The sequence below is a fragment of the Ischnura elegans genome, chromosome 12 (assembly GCF_921293095.1).
Source record: "Ischnura elegans chromosome 12, ioIscEleg1.1, whole genome shotgun sequence".
NCBI lineage: Eukaryota > Metazoa > Arthropoda > Insecta > Odonata > Coenagrionidae > Ischnura > Ischnura elegans.
Genome location: NC_060257.1, coordinates 79,314,624 through 79,342,579, shown reverse-complemented (window position 1 = coordinate 79,342,579; position 27,956 = coordinate 79,314,624). Strand labels below are relative to the sequence as shown.

The window sequence follows — 27,956 nt, the reverse complement described above, 5'->3', positions numbered from 1 at the left end:
TCGTGATTGGGTGAAATACATATGTATAAGTTGCGCATTCCAAGTGAGAGAAAATGATAATATTGCGGCAAACCTCATACTTATTAACAAATATCTTCTTTTATCGTCAAGGGAATCAATGGCTGACGATGAAATGAAGTATAGTTGCCTGTTACAAATGAAAGAAACTGATACCGTTGTGGCAAACTTCATGCTTAAATAAAAAGATCTTATTTCTATGCCGAGAGAAACGCCAAATTGATGATTGAGTGAAATAACAGTCGCCTATTCAGAGTGATATAAAGTGATAACATTGCGGCAAAACTCATATTTAATAAAAAATATCTTTTTTATGTCAAAGGAGCAAATAAATGATGATAGAGAGAAATAAAGCCTATTACAAGCGAGTGAAAGTGGTAGCATAAATGAGATAAAGCCATTATATGTTAGCAAACCTCATTTTTTTAAACCATTATTTTATATTTCTGTCAAGGTATTTAATATAGATGATGACACAGTGAATTATAGAGGCGTATTCGAAGGGGCAGAAAAAGATAACATTGCAGAAAACCTCATTATTTACTCGGTGATGAGGTAAAAACAAAATAAAACGTACAATGCGCACCCATGAAACCCACTAGTCGGTGGCCGAATCGACACCTTTTTGCTGTCGGTGCGGCACCGACGAGAGGACGGGAGATCGTCGGTAGCCGTACCGACAGCAAAAAGGTGTCGATTCGGCCACCGACTAGTGGGTTTCATGGGTGCGCATTGTACGTTTTATTTTGTTTTTACCTCATCACCGAGTAAATAATGAGGTTTTCTGCAATGTTATCTTTTTCTGCCCCTTCGAATACGCCTCTATAATTCACTGTGTCATCATCTATATTAAATACCTTGACAGAAATTGGGTTCGTACAGAATCGCACGACTTCTTTCCGGGAGTCGGTGTGACGTCGCACCCGACGAATCGGTGCCGCACCGATCGGTTTGGAGTTACAGAATACGGCCCCAGGTTGGAGGTCGGTGCGATGGAGGTAAGTGACGATGATTGTTATTTTTTGTGGTTCCCCGGCCAACCATTCACTCCTTATCTCATATAAGTTACTTTTTATTCGTCTGCACTGTTTGGAAATGTCACAGAGTATTTTTTATCTGAGAAAGTGCAAAACACGTTGAACCCAGATTCCAAAGGACTAGGCCCTTGAAATAAATACCAATCTATTCTACCAAATTTCAAGTTTGCATCATCAAGAGCAACGTTTTTGGCTGTGCCACTAGGACTATACTTAATTAGTAACTTGAATCTTAAATGCACATTTATTCTCTGTTGTAAGATTCACAAACTTAAACTGGCATTAAAAAAATCAACAAGCAACAATGAACACGGTAACTCAGAGTAATTAACATTGAATTTGCATACACATATATATATACCAACATGTACGAAATACTTCTGATAAATGCGGAAATGATTTAAAGAGAAAAGTCTATCTGTCCCAATGTATCCCAAATATACGGAATACATATTAAATGAAGGTGAACTGATACTTACTGTACGGATAGCTGAGAATAAGCAAGAGGACCGCCGATATGATGGATATGATAGGATCAGCATATTTGGCGACATTGGCATCGGTGAAGTAAACGACCAACGAACAAATGATCACAAGGAAACAGCCTGAAACAGGAAGAAAACCCTCATTTGGTTGCAACCCGTTTTTTTCGACACATTTTTTAAGAAAAACAAATTCATTTGAAAAATAGACGCAAACATATCTGTATATCATGCAGTCTAAATGGACTTAGAAGCATTTGACAATAACATGTTAAAAAAACACGCATAAAGCTGATGTTAACTATGCAGAACTTTGATTAGTTGTAAAAAATTGACTAATTCGACACATTGATTAGATTTATGATCAATATTGATACGAATTGATTCTACGAATCCACGTCATCTTAAAACTATTTCTTCCTATTGAGTACAAAAATTGAGGAATTTATTCAAAACAACGAAATTGTCAAAATTCTAGCCTTATAATTTTTCAAGTAATAGAAATTTGAAATTTCTTACAATATTATTTATATTAATAGGAAAAATGTTGAATGATGCTAGAATATAGAAACAGTATTTAGGCAAAAAAAACTTTTATAATGCTCCTTACACCAAAAAATGATCCCAATTTATTTGCAACGTATTTCAATGCTGCCGATTTTGACAAAAAAATTGAAAATAAAATCTGCGAAAAATATGTATTTTTATTGTACCGCGATGTCAAGAACCCATTTACTTAGGCGAAATAGGGCATGACAATGATTGAATTATGACTGAGAACGTGTTTCGTATTTTTTGCCTATTTTGTGCGGACGGTCAATGTCCTAACAACTCCCTCCACTTGCCAATCGGCTTGCGGGTCAGTGAGTAGATGTAGTATATGTAGATGATTCTGACTCACCGAGGACGTCCCTGAGCATTTCTCGCGGGCCCTGGCGCAGGGGCGGCGTGCCGGAGACTCCCGCCTGTAGGTATGACGTCGCCACCGCAGCTTTTGTCACCGCCGTCGTAGAGCCTCCTCCTGTAGATACTACAGCTGCTGCAGGAGCGGCAGCTGTAGCCTCCTGCTGGGCGGCTGCAGCAGCCACAACATTCTTCCTCGGCGCCAATACGCCACCCTCGAGGACCACGTCACCCGATGACGTCACGTGGAGGAAACTTCCCTGGTGAAAGGTATAACCTACTCGCCATAGGATATAGATGGACGAAAGGGATAAAAATAATTTTTCCCACGGAAAAGATATTTGAGGCATAACTTTGCGATGCCTACCAATGAAGTCAGTAACAAAGGTTAACATTGTGCGTTCCATAGTTATTTTAATGTATAAACGAGTTATGGCCAAAAATTTCACCAAATAGTTTAGCATTGACCCTTAAGGGATTGTCAATGTTTTGGTGAAAGTGGGCGTGGCTTGTCCTACCCAAGCACCCCCATTCCGGCCACACTTCGCTCCACGCCCGAAACCAGTGGTGCCCTCTCCTCCTCGGACAACGTCCTGGATTTTTATAAGGAGAGAATCTATCTAGTGTGCGCAGTGCTTAGTTCAAAATAGATTCCGTCCTTACACATATGATCCAGATTGGTCAAGAATAGAGATGAAGACAATGCATAAGTGTTTTGCAGATGTTGAAGGAAGGGATGACACGGTTAGGTGACACAACCCTGAAGGAGAAGCTTAGACTACATATGTAAAACATTACGCTTCATTCTCCGAGTCGTCATTATCTTATTGCACACTTTTTAGCCCATTTTCTACTGTTTTTGGGAAAAGATTGTGTTTTGTCATCTTTTTTAAATTTAATTTTTAATTTTTTGTTGTTGAATCATGCAATCATTTAATCCAAAGCTGTTAAAGGAATTTCTGCCGAATACAATTGAGTATAACTAACGTCATCCGCTGCGAAAATTTAAAACTATTTTTCGAAAAGGAAATTTAGTTTATTTGTTCCAACAAAATGGAAAATATTCAAATGTTTGATATTTGAATACTGTATTGTCAACAGGAGTAACCGAAGGTGCAAAATTTTAGGTGTTGTCCGACAATTGGAAGTGGGTTAAAAATCAAATACGAGATCCCATCGATTAAAAAGGCGAAGAAAACTAAGAAAAATTGTGGGCTAAATTTTTACGTAACCCGTTTTACGATTGTCTTGGGCAATCATTATTGTACCATCTATTGTATGTACAGCATCTTCGAATCACAAATAGATTTTAAAATTTAATTTCCCATTCTTTTATTTTTTTTAATGGTTGAAAGGCAGATTTCAATTTCCGAGACGTAGAAATAAAAATTATTATTGCAGTTACGTATGCTTTATGCAAAAAAAATTCAAAATGTTCACGTAAGGAAATATTTATGTGGTACGTAACATAGGTAACTGCCATAATCATTTTTATTTCTACATCTCGGAAATTGAAATCTACCTTTCGGCCATTTAAAATAGAAAAGAATGGGTAAAATTTAATTTTAAAAGCTATTTGTAACTCGGAGGTGTTGTTTTCTCTACAAAAATACAATGAAATGCACCAATTAAATGTTTCGCCCGTGACGAGATGAAGAAAACGACCGTTTCGCCGTCTAGCGATAGACCTCTTGTCCATATTGCAAGGTGTGTAACATACCACAGAATTTTTTGTATCATTTTTCTCCGGGCCTACCTACTCTCGATGTTTACATACGCAAAAAGTTTAGGCTGATTTATGTACTATATTAATGCTATTAATGCTTCAGCTATGAGTAGGAAGTAGCTTCATTTTCATGTAAGACGTCGGTAACTAATTGCAAAAGAGTAACCAATAAACAAAAATAAAACTTTAATGATGCACAATTTTTTATATATTAGTTACAATTCAGGAGATTGTGAGGTGTTGATGGATAGCTGTGAACACATAAGAAAAATTCCCCGTGAGTTTGTATCAGCTTGCCTTGAGGTGCCTTGGGTGAAGTGGAAGTTCACTCGTTTCCTAAGTGGAATATGTGTTGCAGTTGGCTCCGACGACTTCAGCCTTCTTTTATTTGGAAAAGTGGAAAGAATAATTTCCAACGAAAATGATATTGTGTTTCGTCTACAAAGTGCTGTACATCTTGGGTTTAGAAGATTTTTTTATGGCTACGAAGTTCTTGAAACCAGCATAGTAAACGCCATCGATGTTGATAAACTCAATAACTTTCCAGCCAATAATTTTGGTGAGAATGCCGGACTATAAATTGTATGCAGCCTTCAGGCATTCTGCTTAACAAAACATTTCAACCAAAAGTTTGTTTATTTTTAAAAAGCTGGTTCATTTTTTTAAAATAAATACGTGTTATAAAATACCACTGCAGTCTTATATCATTTAACCTCTTTGCATTAATTATGGCATTCGATTCCACATGATAATGACCTGAGGTGAGTGAGTCTTCAAGACAATGAGTTTCAGTGCAAATGATGAATCACAAAATTTATTGTACATAGCAATTTTTGTTAACCAAATGCATTTTCTTACTCAACTGTTCGTCGGAAGTGAAGGTGGCGGAAGTAGTATCACGTAAGGATAATATAATGTTACTTTCATATGGTATCACTCAGCGGGGTAGCCAGGAATTTCGTTCGGGGGGTCCAAAACCAGGGGGGAAAATTTTTGATCACAGGGTTCTATGTAGAGGGTTTTATTCTAATTTTTACGCATTTCATTATCTAAAAACATCATTTTTCAAATAAATCTTTTGTAAAGTCATGATTTTTCAATATATTGTTTTCATTTATGCAGGAAAGTTATTGTGTTTTCATATTTCGGAGGGGGGTCCGGAATCTCCGGACCTTCCCCTTCGCAACGCCACTGGTGTCACTATTAATAATAATATCCGCTGAAATATTACCCATTCATTAAACGCTACGGCAACATCTCGCAAACCTGCGGCCAAGGGCGTACCCATAAATACTCTAACTCTATGGGCGTACCCAGGATCATAACTATAAGCTATGGTCTAGGGGGGGGGGCAAGCCATGGTCTAGAGGGGGCAAACTAAGTTGTGACATTAGTTTATGAGATTATTTCCTTGGAAAATAGTTTTATTTTAGTTACGTAACTTAAACTAATACATATCATTTTTCTTGGGTTTAAATAAAATTTGTTGAATGTTTTCGTTTCAATTCAGTACTGATTTCAGAGGGGCAGGAGGGAGGCCTGCCCCTGGCTGGGTACGCCCATGCCTGCGGCATCCAATATAGATGAGCGTAAGAAAGTTGGTTGTCACAGCCGTCTCTTACGCAGCCATTTAAAATGGCTCCCTCGCCCAACTATGGTCTATACACTTTATGTCTGCGGGTGAGCTTTCGTGAGAGCCCGGACACTCTCGGATGGCTTCGCTGATAAGGGAGGGGTAGTTCCGAGAGGGAGAGCGAACATAATGTTGCCATGTGTACATAGCCACTCTACTTTGTCACTGAAAACGTGTGAGTCATATGTAGCCACAGGTATTTTGGCCCCGGCGCCGAGACAATATACCTGCTCATTTGGAAGGCATTGGGGATAATCCTTTCACAGAAGCCCGTGACATTGTCAGCTAATGCGTTGAATGAGGCACTGTTGGTGGAAGACATACTTGTCACATACAAGGAGAACGCGTGAGGTTTGGCAACACTGCTCCACGAGCAGATTCACGATGTTCACTAGGCGGAGTTCTGAGAGCGACTGACTGAGGCCACGCCTACTGTTTGCTGATTGGCAAAAGCAAAGTCACATGTTGAGAAAGTTTCCCTCCCCTCATCTCCACTTGCTTTTGCCACACCAGATCACCCGCAAACAGAGTATAAACGGACGGTAAATAGTAGAGCACACCACCAAACCACGACGAAAGCGTGTTCCTGGATAACTGATGCCAATAGGAACCAAATTTACAAATAGTTAGAGATACGTGAAAATCGCACTTTCATTTTTATTTTATCGCACTTTTATAGAATCGCACAGAATATTTTAAATAATTATGTTGTAGACCAATAATAAATTAAGGAATAAGACATATAGTAGCGTAGGTGTAGCTTGCCCGCGCCCACTTGTAGTTCGCGGCCACGTAGAGTCCCAGCCACTAGCAGCTGGCCAGTCGCTCACATGCTTTAAGCGGTGAGTGTCGGCGGAGCATTTAAACTGCGCTCGGCACAAAATGTACGAATTTTGCCGTCGAAAAGGCAAATTTGCGTAAAAATATCATAAAAGTCCAGTCATCGCATCTATGTCGCATTTATTCGCGCACATCGCATCTATATCGCATTTGCAATTTTCACGCATCTCTACAATTAAACTACAGGGACTTTGAGCCACGCGCTCGGATTGGCCGCGAGTTTGACCTGTTGCCGGATACTTCACTAGAAATTACATTACTCTATAAAGTATCTTTGTCAAAGAACTTTTACAAAATATCCTTGATAAAATATTTTAAAGGATGAAAAGAACCAAACAGAAAGAGGTAATAATGTTATAAATGCGACACTCACCGCCGATGAGCAGGTAGCAAAGTCCGTTGAGTAAGACGCCGACAGCTCCGACACAAAGCACTGGGATGGGATGGTGCATTTCGTCCTGGAGACAGCCAAACTTCATCATCATGCAAGCCAACATCACAAAACTCAAAGATTAACCACTGGCCGGCGTAATTCCGCTCTCTGTTGCACATAACAATAACAACAACACTCAAACACACTTCATGCATAGTCTGTGTTGAAGAGGTCTGTCGTTAGCCAATGTTCATAGTTACGTCTTATTTACAGGGAATTGATTTGGATGATGAATTCCGATTCTCGCTTTGAATGCTCCTCCCATGTCTCACGGTTAAAACCACGAATATTACATAGAGGAGTTCCAAGACCGCCGCTAGAATTGTTGTCGCTCCCAGCTTTCAGATTTTAAAATCGCACTTGCGGCACTACCAGTATTCGATTTCCACTTCTCACGAGCCACGGCACGAAACGGCAGTAATACGTAAGTGAGTAAATAAATCATATAAAACCACACATTTCACACTTTTTGTGCCATTGACGTCCTGGTAATCTTTCTGAATATTGCCTAGGACTTAATATTACATGCAAAAAAAAAAACATTTTTTTAACGATTTACTTGAATAAAACAGTTTAAATTGAACATAATAAAAATTATAACGCATTTTATGGCTGTTGATCAATTGTTTAAGCTTTTTTATTGTTCTAAAACCGTAGGTATTCATTGCTACCCAGGGATGCCAACTTACAAAAAAATTGGGGGGCCCAAACCGGGGATCTTGACCCGGGAAATTTTATAAGTAGTGAGTTTTAAGTTTTGTAATCATTTTAAAAGAGCCATATGATCAACATTATTACCCTGATAACTCGAATCTCGATATCTGGACACTACGGGAAAAATCGACAAGCCTGACACATTTTTTCCTCACACCCATAACGAATTTTTGAGAGGGCTTTGACCCCTCTGGCCCCATTGAGTCGACGCCACTGTTGTTACATGACATATATAAAAGTTCGCAAAATTTGTTTTTCAACTCAATAAGAAATTAGATCAAGGTATATTTGTATTAAAATATTCTTAGTGTTAAATATAGCTATGCTGTTAATATCTTTTTAAACATGAATTAGGTAAAAATGGCCTGATTTTTTAGAAGGCCTTTTAAATTAGTGACCGGCACTTCAAACGTTAACGCTTGAGAGACGACTGTGGATTATATAAATACCTTTCTCACCACGGTTAATGGTGAAAATCATTTTGAACGAGATATCGCAGCCTAGTGGCGCCGCCGAATAAAATGCGCGCCTAACGGACACAGATACAACGCAAAACCACTCAATGTGGCCCTTAATGGAGTTCCTTCGTTTAAAAATTTCGTTTAGCAATATTAATACTCGGTGCTGTCTTATCTCTCCTTATCCAATCTACAGAAACTTAAGCCTGAATGACACTATCATTTGTTTCATCCCTCACTCGAGCGATCGCTTTTCAGGACCGGAAAATTGATCGCTCGAGTGATCATTTTTCTGAATCACACGGTCCCTCCCTTCACCTCAACTCTACATCGCTGCAATCGCTCCATACGGGAATGCGTTCTGATTGGCTGGTATGGGGTTTCAGGAACGGTTTCAGCGACGGAAAAAGCGACCGAACGAGTGATGAAAAAAGTGATGGGAATCCTCATCATTGGAACGATCGCGAAAAACAATTGCGCGCGACGATCATTTGCGAGTGATCACTCTAGTGTTCGTTATAGTGATAACTCGGAAACTACGGATAAAATGATCGTGTGATTCAGGCTTTACACTTAAAAATAGATTTAAATTTACTTTTCAATGCCCTGCACTCGACTGCTGACTGCCCTGGGATGCTGTCTATGAGCAACTTTATAATATCAACTCGATCCACTCGTTTGCACTTCCATATCCCTCTTCCTTGGATATATCTGAGCAAAGTCGGCGATTTTCACCTCACACTTTATTGCCCGCGCGCGAATTTTTGGCCAAAAACAATACTTTAACGATGCCTCAGCCGCCATATTCTCCAGACATGGCTTTTTCCGAGTGACTTTTCTCCGAGTGGCTTTTTTCCTATTTCGAAAAATAAAGGGAGAGCCTTAAAAGGCCATCGTTTTACAAGCATAGATGCCATTGAAATAAATCGCTGCTAGATTTAAAGGCTATCCAAAAGATAGAGAAATGTTTCGAAGATTGGAAAAAGCGCTGACACAAGTATGTGACATAAAATGGGGACTATTTTGAAAGTGACGACATTGATTTAGGCGAATGAATAAATATTTTTTTAAATTCCCGTTGTTTTTTAACACGCTCTTATGATATAGAAATACCCTGGGGATAGACCGCATCAAAGGATATAGCTTTTACGTGATTAATATGATGGAGAGACAGACCATGTTAGCTCTTATTACAATTAATTACGTCATGCACAATGGAGGGATTATTATAGGAAAATTTTCTGGAGAAAATCCATGAAATAAATACTCATGGTATATAAATAAGGGTCACAAGGAAGATGAATCGTAGGGAACCAAAGGAACAGGCTTGAGGATGCAAGGAAGGATACGGCTGAAGTACTAGGATTGCAGTACTATGAATTTGATGAGTTAATTATATTAAAAGTGGTCAAAAAATAAAGATAACTATAGCATTTCGACAACTACGGAGCGGATTTCCTAAAACAAGAGACTAATAGCCGGTCCCATAATTTCCGGTCACCATAGTATGATACAGCTTTCAACTTTACCTGGCGGTGGCATAAAAAGTTCTGGTTATAATGAAATCCGATATCATACAGAGACTTACGAGGACCTTCAACCATCTCTAGGTAAAGGCTGTATCGTCTTATGGTTAACGTTCACCTGACATTATAAAACTGCCCGTTAAGGAGACAAGCACTTTCAAGCGAGAATTGGACATTGTTAATCGCGAGAGAGTCACTGATGAGAACCATACACCGTTAGCCAGGTAGTTAATTTTGTGAGTAGAATGATGAGCAGGTTTTGAATGAGCATGTTCAGTTTTAGTCACGGGACAGTGGTTAATTGGGTGTGTAATAAATATGACAAATACTATGTATTCAATATTTCTCTTACCGAGTGGCCGATGTGGAAGAGGGTCTGCAAGGCCTCGACCACTAGAGAGAAGCAGAGAGAGGCGAGGAATACGGAGCCAATCAGGAGGACGAGGACATCGATGCGGGCCCAACCGAAGGTGTTGCGCAGACGACGTTCGGAGACCAGGTGACGAGACGGCAGCGCCTCTGATGAACCAGCCTGCAAACAATCTCAGCATAAGAGATAACTCCATAGAGGAAAATGCTTTTGTTTTTACCTTTCGCACTTGAAAATCAAACGCGGGTACTTCATTAACCACCCGCGGTTATTTCTTTGAATAATCTCCACCTGTAAGTTCTGGATTTAGCCACGGGACTGAAGCGCTAGGTGCACGATAGTGCTGCCATGTGTGCATCAAAATTTGACATCACTGCTATTGATGAATAAGTGATACCAATCAAATATCACCTACGTTATATAAAATAATAAAAACTGGTCAAATTTTGAACACAATTTTTTCATAGTAATACTATGTTATATCAAAAGGATATCACTGGTAAATAAAAAGTGGAGCCAAATAGAAAAAACTTCGTTCACTTCCACATAATAATCTATTTCACTACCATGGTTTCGAGAAACAGTTGATATAGCAATTTACAGAACATATTTAGCTTGAATAATTCCTTAATATTTAGCTTGGCTTATATTAGATACATGAAATAATCTGATATCTTTATTTATCAATAACATAATTAAATAACTTCAATTATATACCTTAGCAAAACTATGTTCTGTAAATTGCTCCACTGGCGATGACGACTGTTTCACTGAAACTACCGTCGCGAAATAAAATAATTCTGTGCAGGTCCAAGGAGTTTTTTATTTGTTGGTTCAGCATGAATACAATAGATTCGTGTATCTTTCCATCCTCTGGATTTTTGCCGCACGGTTTGTCACAGGTTGACGACAGTTTCGCCGGTAGTTGAGGACAGTATAGATGCAGCCAAATGGACGATATCATGAAGAAGATGAAGAAGCCTGGTGGAATCCCGGCGAAACTGTCGTCAGCCTCTGAAAACCAACGCGGCAAAAACCCGGAAGATGGAGAGAACCACGAATTCAAAACGCCACGGAAAACTATTAGCAAACATGAATTGAATAGATTTCCCAAAGCTACGCCAGATAACATCCTATTTATGTTAAATACCAATTTTTTTATTAAAATTATATTTTTCGACGCATGAAACATATTACCAGGGAGAAGTAAGTTTTACATAAAGTAAATATCAAAAAGATGTCACTGTGTTGCCAGGGGTAACCGAGAAAACTCCACCTCATGACGTGGAGGAGTGCGAGTCTTATTCGTTCACTTACTTTAGAGCCTCCGATGCAAGCGAGTGCCGCCCCCGGCCTGCCCCCGCAGCCGCCGCCTCCGCTCCTGCCCCCAGCGTTGTTAGTCGCCCCCTTCTTGCCCCCAGACACATCCACCGCCTCCTCCGATCCTCCTTCATCCTCCCCCCTCCCCACGGAATCATCCTCCTCGCCGCCATACTGCAGCGACAAAACAGTTGACAAGAGACACACATTAGTTGCGAAAAGCACTCAAGTACCATGCGATGGGGTTACTTAGGCCCATCAGAGTAACTTTGGACCACACTATAAAAAAAGATTTTATAATATTTCCAAACAGTTTTTTTAGTCAACACACTGTCGTAGTGAATACTGCTATCATTAGGTGGCGAACTAACTACACATTCCTACAGTTTTCAAGGTTACGAAGTATGGAAGAGTAATGTGATAGGCAAACTTTCTTCTTGGGATAACATGGACCCTTCATCAGTAAAATCAAGCATCATAACCATGAAATATCATGCGTGGAACAAATCATTCTCAGATTGGGGCATCACGGGCATTGCTTTTAAAATCACCAGGGAATTTCTGTATAATTGCTCCATCTGAAATCATGTAACACATAGTCATAACCCCAAACAGTACTATGGAAATCATTAAACACCGCAAATATTCAAAGTTACTGCTTTAAGCATATTTTGGTGCGTACTAGCTGTGAAGTGTTAACTTCACAACTAGCAACCCTATTTCTTAAGGCCGTTTCTTAAGGCCGTTTTACACGGGGCACGGAATTGCGCAGGTTAGAGCTGCATTTATTTCTAAAATGGCGTGGAATTGCGCGAATGCATGAACGAAATTAGAACAGGGGCTATTTTGCCGTCTCGCATCCATGCATTCTCGCATGTGTTCTAGCAATTCACCGCTTTACACGACGCAATTTTGATTGCGCCTTCTCACGTACGTCAGATTGCGCAATTCCGTGTACCGTGTAAAACGGCCTTTAAGGCACGGAATTGCGCAGGTTAGAGCTGCATTTATTTCTAAAATGGCGTGAATTGCGCGAATGCATGAACTAAATTAGAACAGGGGCTAATTTGCCGTCTCGCATCCACGCATACTCGCATGTGGTCTAGCAATTCTCCGCTTTATACGACGCAATTTCGATTGCGCCTTCGCACGTACGTCAGATTGTGCAATTCCGTGTACCGTGTAAAACGGCCCTTACGGTATGTACTTCTATCAGGTAAACGGGGTGAGCGTTATAGCAACAACTATGGAATGAACTTATGCATTAATAATCATCATCATCATCATTAGTCAACAATCCTAAGATTGGTTTGACGCAGCTCTCCATTTCTCTCTCCTATCCGCTAATCTCTTCATAGCTACATATTTATTCTCTTTTACATCCTTTATAACCTGTCCGATATAACTCATTCGGGGCCGTCCCTTGCCCTTTTTCCCTTCCACTTGTCCTTCAACGATTGTCTTCATCAGACCATCGTGCCTCAAAATGTTGCCAACTAAGTTGTCCCCTCTTCTGCTTAATGTTTTTATTAATAATCATAAGGAGCTTATTCTGAACCACTACCGTCACGCGTCTCATGAGTCGCGGTGCGCATACGTAGTGCGTAATTTTTAAAATTGTAATTATCGGAACGCGCCCCAAGAAATGTTATCCAAACGATTTTCAAATCTTCACACAAATCCCCACATCCCCAAGCCGATCCTTTCACGATATAGATTGCGATCGCCGAGTTAAAATAATGTGCAAAGAATTTCCATTAGTTCGCATAATGCCGAAGTCATTCACGCGACCCAGACCGCAAGGTTTCTCTTTCATTGGAAGCAATTCGTTTAAACTTGTCCTTCGTCATTGAGTGAACTAAAAAAAAGTCAACTTGATTATTGGCGCTTTCGAATCATGTTCTTGGTACGACCAACGACCTATAAATTTACCCGATTTAAATAAAAAAACTAGAATTATTTTCAGTAAGAAAAAGTCTTTGATAACAATTATAAAATAAGAGATACGAAAAAAAATTCGGTAAAAACTTTTAGAGATCCTTCATGAATTTACGCTAAAATAAATACTGCCATTACCGCCGTCTTATTTCATATTATATAGTATAAAGGGTAGTGAAAAATTTAAATCCATCGGCCCTGATGACGATAGAAAAGGATTCTATCGAAACGTCGGCAGCGATGGAGATGGAGCTCACCCGGATGGAAACCCGAGAAGAATTCACCGCCATCATACGCCGGGAAAAAGTGAAATCTTACTTAAATCCATCTGTTCGCCAATTAATGGCTCCAATCAATGATTAGAACTCGATTTCATTCCTGGAGAAGAAATACTATTAAATCAGGTAGAGCGTATGTACAAATATTGGAATATCAGAAAATAGATGACTCGCAGAAAGGGAAGGGGATCCAACGCTGGCCTTAAAATATTGTAGTATGAATATCATCATCATCACTGGTCAACAATCCTAGGATTGGTTTGACGCAGCTCTCCACTCAGTTCTCCTATCAGCTAATCTTTTCGCAGGTTCAAATATCCCACCATGCGACAATCAAATCCTGAGTCCGTCACTATTTACATTTATATATTTCGAACTTTATTGTGTCCCTCACGGACAAAACAATTCTATTGACAGAAAATAGTCCAGGAAATGAAGCTCATAAAAGTGCAAAGCCTTGCAATTTTTTCAAACTGAATCGATTTGCACAAATATTTGGGATTAGACTCATTATACCCCCTACTTAAAAATCTATACTATGCCGAAGGGCGCTTTTTATTTTTTGGGGTGAAAACTACCCCTAAAAGCTAAAACTTATAGAATTATATTTTAAAGCTAAATACGGGTAAAATTTAGTTTAAATTATTTGTAAAATTATTTTTTTATGTTTGGGAAATAATTTTAAGGTGTTTCAACCCATAATAATCAACCCTTTTTGGGGGTTAATGTAAAAAAAATATTTACCCTACTATTAGTAATTATTAGTAAAAAAATAAATTATTTATCACACTGTATCTTCTTATTCACTTTCTTACTCCCTTTATTATGTACTCACTTTTTTCTCTCACGATTTTAATCACAGCACAGAAAAGATATAACAATAGGATAAACAGAACAAACTTCGTCATGGTATCATAAACAAATAAATGTACATTTATGTAGGCATTACATGAAACACTATCAAACGGAGACTGTATGGCTTCCAGTCTTCCCACCACATGCATGCACACAGGTCACTGTGAGCGAGAGCACACATACTCACATATGTGTATGTATATATACATCTTATGGGTATGTGTGTTTATTTTGTAGCAAATTTGAGTGTATCGTTAGCTTCGAACGTAAAGCACACAAAGTATATACTGGTTATGAGGAATGTTATGCTCTGAATTGTGGATTTCGAATTTTTCGAAAATAAATTTGATTTGTTTTTCAAACATAGCTCCTTTATTTTTATGATAGAAAGTTCATTTAAATAGTATTTTGTAGGGTTTTTACTGACTACGAGGTCATGTGAATTAAATATTTGTCGAGTCATTAATTTTGAAAGGGGAGGGATTTAAGGGATTAAATAAGGTGGAGCTCCCTTGGAATTAGAGGTTTTAACTATCGATAATTCACCAAATATTTATTATATAGAAAATTAAAACACACCACAATATTTGAAAATAAAGAAGCTACAATGTATTACTCTAGAATTTTTTTCATATCTCCAGTTTTTTTGGAGTTATTTTGAAAAAAAGAGCATTTTTAACGAAATTGTAGAAAATGGCTTTTCACTTTTTCCTCCAATTTTTTCAAAATATAGAATAAAAATTAAAGAAACTTCTGAGATGAATTAACAATACTTAAATAATGAGAAATTCTGAAGGGCATTGGTCAATTTTGACTAGTGTGGTAATAAGGAGTTGTTTTAACTGATTTTTTCGTAGAAAAAAGTAGGGACTGCTCTTATTTTTAATCATAACTCGCTCAAATTTCATGATAAAAATTTCTTTTTCTCAGTTTAAGAAAGTTTAAAAAAAATACTTTTAAACTGATTGCATAAGTTTTCCTCGAAAAATATATATTTACCGCTATTTGGCATTGAATCTTTCAAATTTAGCGTTTGAAAAACAATAGATAACCATCAACAAGTTGTAGCTCGGTCTGAATTGGTCATAAAGGAAATATAAAATAATATTTTTATTTAATTTTTTACAAGCTACAGTTTTGTAACTGACAATTTCCTAATAAAATTAATACTTTTCAAGTTATTTGCCAATAACCAATTAAAATCGTTGATTTTTTCGTCAAAAACTGTTACTTTAAATATCAAATAACTCGAAAAACATTAATTTTACGCAAAAAATGGATAGAAGATTTTATTCTTAGAATTTATTTTTCTATCGATTTCTGTTGTCAAAATATAATTAAAATTTTCCACCCCCGAGATGGGGTGGAAACCACCCCCAGGGTAAAAGAGCCCGTCGGCATGATATAGATTTTGATTCCTGGTATATTCCCTACTTATTGTGAAAATTTCAAGAAAATCGATTCAGTTTGAAAAATTTGCAAGCCAAAATGCTTCATTTCCTGGACTATAATACGTAAGGACTACTTGAAATACGTGGAAAACATCAGATCTTGGCAGCAGATGTTATAAGGATTTGGAAAATGAAGAAGGTTGAATTATTTCCTTAAATAGGACCAGCCACCGTAACAATACCAAAACAACTTCGCCAAATTCTAAAAATGTAGACAACAAATTACAAGAAATATATCCAAATCCATTAGGCAGTTAATATAATAGCGGCACGTCTCATTGCAAGATATTTCTTAAAATCTTCAGCAAAAATAAAGAAAATTTGAGTTTTTCCCTAACACATAATTAACCATAGGAAATAATTGGTATATTACCCGTAATCCTGAAGCATCCAGCCAGACAGAGGGATAAAGGAAAGACAAAAGAAGATTAATTATTCCGTATTACACATTTAAATTGCACCAGATGTAGTTTGCAAATAAAAACCAAAAAAAATTACAAATAAAAAAATATGTATCAAATTCAGAAAGTGGAGTAAAAGTATTAGTAGAATATTTCAAAATAACATACCCTTGGAGAATGTAATTATAACACTGTAATTAGTGGAAAGCACAAGTAATACCCCTAGTCATTTTATCAACTACATTAATGGAAAAAGGACCTTAGAAGAAACTCGTAAAACGTAAATATTGATAAAGAATGGAGGAGACAATCGTAAAAGAGCACAACTTAAATAGTACGAGTAAAATAGTCGATCTATGGTGGTACACTTCTAAGGGCGTACTATTTATCTTTTACAACTAAATAATTAGTTCATCTCCACTGAAAGCAACCGGAAGGTTTAAGTAAGATAATGAGGGGGGATTATAGGAAAAGCTATGATAATGATCCACGAACCAATCCAAACGGTACAAACACCAACTAAAAGTTATAGCTGAAAATAACCAAACTAAAATATATTGTGGCATTCCAATTATAACTGATAGATCAAAACCACATAACCGTTCAGATACATACGGATGATGAAAAAGGCAGAAAAATCGTATCTGATTGAAATTTCCACCCGAAGCTCCAATAATCTGGAAAAAAATCCAAAGGAAAGATCCAAAAAATAAACTACTGTCTAAAAAAAATAAAGGAATTTTTGAATCAGAAAAAAAATATTATAGTACTCGAAATTCTCATCCATAGATTTTGCATAATAAGGCCTCAATTTCAGTTTGGAGCAATTAAAAATTCATAAAAAACATATATTAACCAGCAGAAAAAATTACAGATAAACAACACATCAATAGTCCGTCTCTATCTATGGGGAACTGCTTAGACTTTGGCATATACCACTTTTAAAACAGTATTAGAATAAAACAATAGAAGATCCGAATCCCATTAATGACGTGTATCCGGGATAGGTGAATGCTAAGAAGTAAAATACGTATTCAAAATAATAATAATGGAAATTGTGAAAGTGGCTAATTACACCAGAAATATATTAACAATATTCGCCCGAACGATAAACCGGAAATTACTTTGCTAATATAACGAAATCCATCTGATTGAAGTATCTGTACCGAACACTGAAAAGTTAGACATTAAATACAAGGAAAAATGCAGAAACACACTCCCATATGTGAAGAAATAAAATAATTTTGGCACCAAAACTGTTCTAGAATCGTACCAACAATTCTTTCGGTGAGAGGCGTAATGCCAAATGACTTTTTCCAAAGTTTGGAAACAATTAGAATTGATTATCAAATATGTAAGAAAATTAAAAAAAAAACGGAAATAAATCAATTCCGGCTCCATAGTAAGAAGTCTCAAATTGAAATCAGTCGGTGTAGCCACTTTTCTTTAATAGTTTGCGAACTTTTCCAATTGTTCTCAAATCACATTCTGCTCCAGATCAACACTGTTTCATGTTCATGCCTATGTATATTGAATGGAAGTTGTTGTTGCTACGTAGAAGTCACAAATTTTTTCTATTGAGCATAATATATCTATCGTAGTACTTTGTTATTTATTGTTTCTTATTGTTTTCTAATTGTATAAGATAGCTGAATGTTTGTTTCCGTAAAGCCTTTATGACGTTTTGAGTCAACGACTATAAACGCTGATTATTATTACTAATAGAAGTTGTGAATCAGGAGATAAACAAAGAAGCAATGGTATTGTTGAATGCAGCACACCTTGACAGTGGCGATGCAACCTAGGAGAGCGATGAGATTGCAGAGCATGTGGTAGGAGTCTACGAGGAGCGTCAGGGCGTGTGTCACGTGACTGACGACCAGCTCGGCGAGGAAGAAGAGCACCGTCAGCGCCAACATGACATACAGCTGCACAGGGCGCATGCGCCGAAACAAATCCTTCACCGCCATCTTGTGTTACCCACGTGCCTGCTCCCTTTTCCTCTTTTATATTCCAATGTATGGGGAGGATAACGTCTTTCCTCTCCCTGTAAAGAAGAGAAATTAAATGATATGATATTAATACAGTGCACTCCAGCATCCGGAACGAGATAGTAAAAATGAATAAGTAATGTAATGTGACACCATCTAATATTATCATAGACAAATGGTACAATTTAAATGGAAAAATATCAATACATGTAAGTTTAGAAGGTATTATAAATGGAGAGACATGTGTGCGCAATTTCAAACCGACTGACACAATATTTGATCGGCGATTATTTTTTTTTTAACGAGCAGTAAAATATTAAATGCTTTGTATATTTTTTCAAATATATTTAAAACAATTTTTAAATTTTTCAAGAACATGAATGTTTATCGTTTTTATTTACTTCTTTATTTATTATGCATCTCGGGATAATAATCTCTTATTAACAATTTTTCGAAGCCAGGGTCAGTTTTCTTCAAACCCCTGAGTATTAATACGTATCAATATTGCTTTTGTCTTCTATGTGGATGTAATGAAGATCATGGTTAACCATACATAATCGATGGAAACCGATTGTTAAAATATTCAAAAAATGTAATAGGCCATTTTTATGGCCCTCGGAGGCACAGATGTGTGGCTCTGTATCACGATTACGCTATGCAAGTCCCAATTAACGTGAAAAAGTAACATTTTTAAAATGACCATCTTCGGATCCTTTCCAATTCAGTGTATCTCGTGACCCTTGTAAATAAAGAGAAAATACAATTTTCAAAAAGTTATGCAACAATCAACAAGGAAGTGGCAGGACTACTAGACTACGATGAAAAGTTTTACAAAATATTAGCGTATCCATATCTATAAAAACGTCTACAGCAGTCTTAGTAGCCTAGCTACTGCAGTTAAGAATGCGTTTCTGAATAGAGAATAAAGGAATCTTTTAGCTAAAATAAATAAAAGATCGTAGAACTTTTCCACAAGAATATTTATTTAAATATGTCTAACTTCCACCAATTGAAGCCTGATTCTGTTGTACTCATCTTTTAGCTGTTATGGGATTTGGCCTGCTTGCACGAATTTTCAAAACGGAGGTAATTGACTATAAAATTTGATCTTAACTCTCCCAAAATAACCCATAACAAATCTTTCTGAAAAAACATTTAATTTGTTTCTCCAATCTATTATTATCTTCTGAAATAATGAATGGAGAAAATTACTGGAATCACCATAAGTATTAACAACCATTCAATTATGCCGCAAATAATTTGCGTGTAGCACCATCGATTATTGACGTATGCATAAATTTGAATTCGGTTAAAGATATTCTAATAAATTTTGCATTACATATCGGTAAGACGTTCAAATCCAGATGTAGGGTAGTTTTGTGCAGTACTCCGTGCATTCTTCTACCCTGCAACACACATGAGAACTATAAACAGCATAACTTCAAGGATACTACATGTACTAGGGCGCCCATTACGGCTACAACAAGAAATCACCTTCCGGTTACTTAGATCATATGTCATTTAAAACGACATTATTAGAAACATGATAGCTCGTTGCGCAGATTCATTGAATGCGTAGAATCGCTGCAGTGGAAAAGACAAACATGAATATGTGCTCACGTGCAAAACTTTTGAGCCACCGGTTAAAAACTGCAACATTGTCTCCTTATCAAATGATTAAGACTTTCAAAGGCGTTAAGTCGCTATTCTCAAATTATATAATTTGCTAAAGAGTTAATTTCGGTTTCAAGTTTCCCAGATTTTGTCCAAGTTTCATGGCATTCAATATTCGCCCAATTGATAGCACTTGTAAGCATGTAGAGGCGAATTATTTCAACTACACCGTTTATTAGGGACGTAACAAAGAGCCTCTGATAAGCATACAGAGTCATTTTTGTGCTAGTGAGCATACCAAAATGGCCATTCGCACGAAAATTGAGTTGTGATCAATTGACAAACTCTTCTTTAATAAAATATGATTGATTTTTGTAATCATCAATTAGTCTCAATTGTTTCCTGAACTGGCAGTTCGAATGGAGCCAATCAATTAAGTTAGAGTTAGATCAATAACAAGCTTAATTTTAACATATTAGCATTATTGCAAGAAATCAATCGTCACCAGACAAAGAAGCGTTTCATAACATTGTGTAGTTTTAATTGCATAGCATATTTTTAAATAGGCGAGCCATTAGCTTAAATATGGCGTATTTTGGAAAAAAATTGAGTACGGGCAAATTTTGCGAAATTAATTCCGCTTCGAGGCCATAGACATTATTATATGAAAATAAAGTATGAATACAGTATGTTCCATTACTTGCACAATTTGTTAACGATGAAATTGCAATATTTCAGCTTCCGAATTCAGAAAAGAAAGAATGAAAAGAACATTTTTTTGAGTTCTTTGTAAGCTTTTTCCTGTTTCATACCACAACGCTGCCACGCGGAGACGTCAATGGATTTAATTGTCTGCAGTAATGGCCTGCAGAAAGATAATTCGGCATTCCCCACATCGTGCCTCATCATCATATCGAGAGAACTGAACTCATCCCACGCTGTCTATCGTCTTAATATCGAATTGGTCACGTCCAAAAATCAAAGCGCACAACATGGAGATGGGAGGGGTAGATATGCAAGGCAGTGCTATCCTCCACAAGGGCCTGGGAGCGTGCTTCGAATACCAATGGGTCAATTCATTATCTCCACTCCGATTCAATTGCCTACCCGTGCTCGATGACCTCCCAAGGCCGCGTCGCCCTACCCAAACGGACTCTATCGCGAATGACCGAGAGTGACCGACTGGGAGACCCAAAATGGCAATATGGCCGTCGCCCGCACTCTCTGTGAGCTTAAAATGCACGAACATTACAAAAGAGGATGCTCAAGTTGGCCTCTAAAAGTGTTGTCACCCACCGCGCATTTCAATGGGTTTACAAAAGTCGCCGCTCGTGTCGCTGACGGACAAATTGATCCGGGTTTCATGGAGAAATATGGTATCATTAGGGGAGTACACCGAAATTTATACACACGATGATGTGATATATCAAATTCATAACTTTTCGATGCTATTACTCGCTACGACAAGCATTATACTGCAAAATATTGAAAAAAATGAATCGCGTTGCACTCATTACAGCGCCGCGGACATTTTTGAAAACCGACTAAAATGCGACCGAAGTGGCAACAGAAATCAACATTCAATGGGATGGAATTGGGCCTCCCCCATGCAGTCCTCTTGTTGAAATGGGTAGAACATTTACTTTTCGAACCATGACTGATAGCAATACGACATGAAAAAAAAACCTATTTGCCTATGATATCTTCCAACTCTCGTCAACCTTTAAAAATATATATTATACATTTTCTTCCATTCAAGTTATTTCTTTCAACTACGACGTCTTTAAGGAACGATACCGAGCGCCACTAATAAGTATTCTAGGTAATTTTTGTACTAATATCGGCGAAAAAATCAAGAATGCTGAACTTTAAGCATTTGTAGAAAATTCTGCCAAAGCTCCACAGAGTGCTGTCATATATCGTTTTACTCGTTGTTTATTCGACTACAACAATGAATCATTAAACATTGAATAAACGTATAATTTTAGCTTATATGGTCGGAGGAGCGAATAAGGACACACGAAAAACCACGAGTACGGCGAAACAGTCGTCTTCTGCATCTATTCACGGAAAAATATTTGATTGGTAAATTTCATTGTATTTTTATAGAGATAACGACATCTTCGCATTATAAACAAGTTTTTTAAATTAAATTTAACCCATTCTTTGAATTTTTTCAAATGCCGAAAGGTAGATTTCAATGTCCGAAGTGTAGAAAAGTACATGAATATCGAAGTTACGAATGCAGCAGTATTATTAAAATTATTATAAAAAATAATTCCAAACTTTTCATTTAAAGGAAATGTTTAAATTTTTTCCTTAGACTTAAAATGAGCCACAAAGACGAAAATCGCCTCGCGGAAATGCACACTACCAAAATGGCGATATTCGTTAACCTGCAGTTTTAAATTAAAAATAAAATCCGAATAAAGCCTGAAACGGTTGTTGAAAATGTTCCATGTGATTACTTATACAATGTTTTGTGATTAGTGCAAGTGCATTGTAGTATGCATTGTGCAATGCGAGTCGTCTGAAACTATAAAACTTTTGTGGAAAAATACGGGGAACAAAATGGACGACATAAGGGCTCTATCAAGCCCTCGTTGGTGACGAAGAAACCACATTTAAATGACGAGTCACGTTTGTCGCATGCTGATGAAGCTGGAGAGATGTCAATCCGACAGGTGTTAAAGGCGGACGAGGAGAGAATGAATTAATCAACAGGAAACAATTCAAATTGCAAGTAGAAACGTAACAAACTGATACTTTTACTTCCCTTCAACATTAATGCTGGAAGGACGGAAGACGGCCATTGTTCACTCCTTTCTACTTCCTCGTTTCATTATCTCTTTATTTCTGCAAGAATTATTCCGGAATATGCGAAATTTCATCAATAATACTGAAAACCTTCCTTCTAATACATAACATTACACTCATGACTGCAAAGTATATTCATAAGAAGAAACGCTGTAACTCCTTCATCATTGTTCAGCTTAGTAAAACCACTTGTCTGTTTCCACACATTTTTATTCAAACCGACCATGGTTTCGGCAACTCGTGTCGTTATCAAGGTACCATTAAACCGACCATTTCTAGGTCCATGGTCGGTTTAAATAAAAATGTGTGGAAACAGACAAGTGGTTTTACTAAGCTGAATATCAAAGGTTTCCACCGTATCACGCCGGACACTATCTTTTATCCTTCATCAATGAGCTATTTTGAGTGATGCGTGACTTCCTAAGTATTATGAACTTATTGTTTTTTGTGATTTCAATTTCAATATTCTATAATTCTATCAATATTTTTTAACTTTTATATTTCAAATATGAATGTTTCATTGCGATGACACGGGTACTGGTGGCCATTTATTAAAGTATGATTTAAATGCGTGTTAATGATTGAACAAAAAATAATAATAATAGTTTGTATTTTAAGCTACGTACATTGTCACTTGTTAAATGCATAATTTACTTGCAAAAGTGAGAAAAGTAAAAGGCGAAGAACATTCTGATGAGCCCCATATGGCTCAGAAGGACTCAAAATGTAAAAGTAATTATGATCTACATCTATAAAGTTTCTGCTACACTCAATGTAAAAATATAAAGCAATAATTATACATACCTTAAAAATAAAAAAATTATTACTCCACAACTTGATTTATAACCTATGAGTACAGGAAGGATTCATTCTGACCTCTTTTCTTTTGATACACAAGAAAATTACTGTAACATAAATATTTTTGCTTCCATTACAGCTATTGTTAGCTAGAAATAACCGATCAATTATCTTTCAATTTTTAGGTTGATAATTAGAGTGAAAAATGATACACATTTCCTATTGGTAATAAGAGGACATATTATAGCATGTCCCTGTTATGTAAGCAATCTTTAGGACCCATATTTAGCGCAATAGTAAAATCATTAGTGCCACTACTGCAACAATTGAATAAAAAACGAGATGAGCAACCATAAATGCAAGTTAGGAAATAAAGTTGGTTCATATTAATGTACAGACAAAGGTAAAGCATAGATGGTGTCAAAGCATTTTTTGGGATACGTTTTTGGCCCATAGTACTAAGATAGGATGATTGCAAAAGTACCAATTCTAGTCTTTTTCCGAAGCACATCATATAATTAGCCAATTGGTCTAAATATTAGCAGAAATTCATCTTATCTTAACACATTAACTTGTACCTCATTCAAGCTAAATTTTTATTATATAATCTCTAATAAACTGCAGTTTTGTCCCATAAATAATAAACATTAATGGTTGAAAGTCGCGTTAGTTTAAGAAAATTGTAATTTTGAGCGGCTGATTGGAAATTAATTGCATTTAAGTAGCATAAATAGTCCTTCCTAGTCAATAGAGCTGCACAAGCGAGATGATTTTCAGTAACTGAAGTAGGACCACCCATGCCAGATAGGTCAAAATGCAGGAGTCAGGGTAAAGATAAGTTTGTTTTCGATACTCATGAGTTGAGAAATGTTTCGACCCATAGTATACTGATGGGTACAAGGCAAGATGAAAATACGTGATTTCACTCACGACAACGTGAACTTAATTATGTCAGAGTGATGCTGGCGGAGTCGACCATCGTCCTTCCGAGGACATTGTTGCGACAGCGAATCGCCCTTGAACGAAACCATTCATTGTTGCGATCCCTTTGTCGCCGTCCAGCCGAGCGGAAGCCCCTCCCCCCACTTCTGTGGCACACTTTCCACTTGCTGCATCCGCGCCGGCCATGTTCCGAACACGTAATGTCCTCTTTGATCTCATTGTCAATCCAAAGCTGATCAGGGAACAATGTCATACAATGATAGAACTGCATTTGCTCGCAAGCGACTGCAAATGAAAATTTCCGAAAAATGGTGGAAGGAATTGTTGAAAAGCTCGGCCAATCAGCAAAGAGCATATCAAATAAAAGAGCGTAACTCATCTGAGTTCCAAAAATTACACAACTAATCAAAATAAACGAAAGTAATAAAAATCCATCACGATTTATTCAACGTTCGTAAAACTATAAACTTGGCTTGCTGAAAAACAAGTCAAGTTTCCAGTAGTTTCGAAAAGTCCTGACACAAAAATATTTTTTGTTATTAGGAAAACTTGTTCGAGAAACTGTATGACCCGCATAAAAGAAGAACAAAAATTCAACTGTTCAAAAGATTTCAATCAGCACGGAAGAAATTTTGATCTCATCAATGAAAAAAATAAGTGTCTAACGCAACAAAATCCGACTTAAGTATTAAAACAATAATGATTAATTCCATTCGGTGTGATCATTTTTGCGGCAACCTTTGAGATGACCTTATCTGTCAATGGTTAAATCATATCGCCACAAGGGAGAATCGTAGATATACATAACGTAACACATTATTCAACTCCTACGGGTCTGATAAAGTGAATATTTTTAATGTGCTCTAATACGATCAAATTTTAAGTTTTCCAATGGAACACGTCTGAGGGGTCCTGTCAGTATTGTAACTAGCAAAAATTGAGGCTTACTATAAGTAGATATTAGGATCCCCCCCAATTTTCCTACTAGTAACTTGGAAGTACTCCATGTAGTTGCGGCCATTCTAAATGTACGAAGTTCCTCAAATTTATAGCATTAAATTAAAAATTTGTAATATAAAGAAAAAACAGAGAAACATGTTGATATTCATATGTACTTAAGGCGTAGAGAAGAAATTTTTATAATCAACAATTGATAACTGCTTTATATTGCCTTACATACTAATCATAAATACAATTACAGCCTCAGGTTCCTTGGATAAGCTAAACGAAGAAAACGCTTAATAATTTCATGGGCACTCGAAATATCTCATGTAGTGAAGGAAAAATATCCGTCAAAATCGATTTTTCGAGCCATCGATTTTTAGTCGAAACGAAAATTTTGACTTTCTGCAAAAATCTAAATATGAACCAAAAGATCGATTAATCGAAAATATCAACGGCTCTTTTTTTAAAAGAATATAGTTTGTGCAAAAACAAGTTTACTATTCATCCGAAAAACACTCAAAAACCGAAATTTTAGCGGTAGAGACAATAAAAACGATATACTTACAATTCATGCTTTAATTGTTAAGCGTCAAAATTTACAAATGCAAGTACATTAACGTTTGGGGACCATCGCTTGGCACCATTCGACTTCTGTAAAATTAATAAGAAAGATGGGCGGACGTGAATTTCCAATTTTACGAGCCTTAGAGAAAATCTTTCACTAAGTGCGATAGATGACGTCATCATACTTAGTACTAAGATCGCGAAACAGCACGTGTTCACACTATACCCATAATACGCGCTGCTGAGATCAAAATAAATGGGAACAAATGGTCAAAGTCGAAGTTAAAAAAATCGAGTTTGGATTGAAACTCAAATATCATGGCTAGCTATCGATTTCCTCGACCTCACTCCAATTTCGAATTTAATCGAAATCGATTTTTCCGTCACTAACCTCATGAAACATGTACCCTCGTTTTTGAGACGCTCACATTGTTATTTGAGCAATAAATACTGGAGAACAATAATTTAGAAAAAAATCGGTAAAATATACCACTATCAATAAATGGAAAACAAAAGAACTTAAAACATTACTTGGGCCAATTTCCTACGGTTTTTCTCTTAAAATAGTGGAAAAATTATTATCATTTTACAGTTGATCCATCCAGAGTTGCTTCATGGCGGAAGATAGGGGACGGAGAACTCAGGTGACTTCACGTGCCTCTCAGACAATCGCCGTTTCCTGTATAAAACCAACATCCTGGCTTTCCTATACTACGTCGCTTGTTCGTGAATCGTCGCTAATACCCAGAAATATCCTTTTTCCGTTGTCTTTTCAAAGGGTTTATTGAATCCTGTCTTTATTAAGCCTTTTGATTTTCTGACCGCAGATGTTTACATTCTTACAAGCCCCTACCTTGCCACTAACCCTAACAATCGCAACAATGACTTCCGCAACAATCGCTCTCATTGGTGCGGAATTCCGTTTTAACGTTATGGGGATGTGAGGTAAGCACGAAATTACAGAGCGTAAAACGTAATATAGTTCCTTGAGATACTACAATATCGTGGGAACCAAACTTTGCATTAATTTCGCACTTCCCGTAAGCGAAGCACAAAATTGAGGTTAAGCTTGGATCCCACCATCGCTTAGCGTCTCAAGATATTACTACGGCCAAACTGCATTATTAGTAATTCAAAAAATCTTCTTCTTCCTTCCAGGATTAGGCTACTACGCTTCTTCCGGCTCCACATCACCATCTTTTTCTTGTAGTCCCAACACTTCTCTTGCCAATCAGTTGATATTCCATTGCTTGTTTTTGAATTCTTAAATTTGGCATTCGAAGTATATGTTCCTTCCACCTGTGTTTGTATTCTTGTAATTTATCAGTGACTGCCTGGACACTCAGTTCATCTCTTATTTGAGTGTTTCTTATTTTATCCAATCTTGTGCAGCCTTTCACTGATCATCTGCCTAAATTAATTCTTTTTTGGTACCCAACATTCTGACCCGCAGAGAACAGAAGGGACAGGAGGACGGAAGGGACTTAATATTTCTTTTTTCGTTTTATTTTTTTTAAGTTCTTCTAATTGTGCCACATATTCTCCGGAAAGTATTAACTTTATTTTTAATATCTTTGTCCTCGTCGTATGTTGTATCGCATCCTAAGTATTGGTAATGCAACACTTGCTCCAGGACTTGATATTAAATAACAATTTTTTTCGGATCGGGTTGTTTCCTAAAAATGCCGATGTCTTTGTTTTGGTTTTTGAAATTCTCAGGTTGTATAGTTTAGTAAACAGATGCAGTCTGTGTACTGCCATCTGTAATTTGTCCATCCGTCCAAATAATAAAATAATAATGTCTCTTTATAAGCACAAAAAATACATAATATTCATGCGCATACAAAAAGAGGAATCTGTATTTCACATTCCCGTAACGTTAAAAGGGAATTCCGCACCATT

At 37.0% G+C, this 27,956-nt stretch overlaps 1 protein-coding gene across 2 annotated transcripts in view; it reads right to left on the bottom strand.

Annotated features, from left to right (window-relative positions):
• Positions 1–27,956, bottom strand: part of LOC124169214 (zinc transporter 1) — a 63,423-nt gene that overhangs the window by 7,095 nt on the left and 28,372 nt on the right. Inside the window, exons 2-7 of one of the 2 annotated variants that reach the window (XM_046547731.1) lie at positions 18,165–18,430; positions 11,458–11,634; positions 10,123–10,302; positions 7,013–7,112; positions 2,439–2,717; positions 1,535–1,660 (exon numbers count right to left, since the gene is read on the bottom strand). In XM_046547731.1, coding sequence (XP_046403687.1) covers positions 1,535–1,660; positions 2,439–2,717; positions 7,013–7,112; positions 10,123–10,302; positions 11,458–11,634; positions 18,165–18,353 — 1,051 coding nt within the window. In that variant the 5' untranslated portion in view covers positions 18,354–18,430. The remainder of the gene's footprint in view (positions 1–1,534; positions 1,661–2,438; positions 2,718–7,012; positions 7,113–10,122; positions 10,303–11,457; positions 11,635–18,164; positions 18,431–27,956) is intronic. The other variant, XM_046547732.1, reaches the window with a different exon arrangement.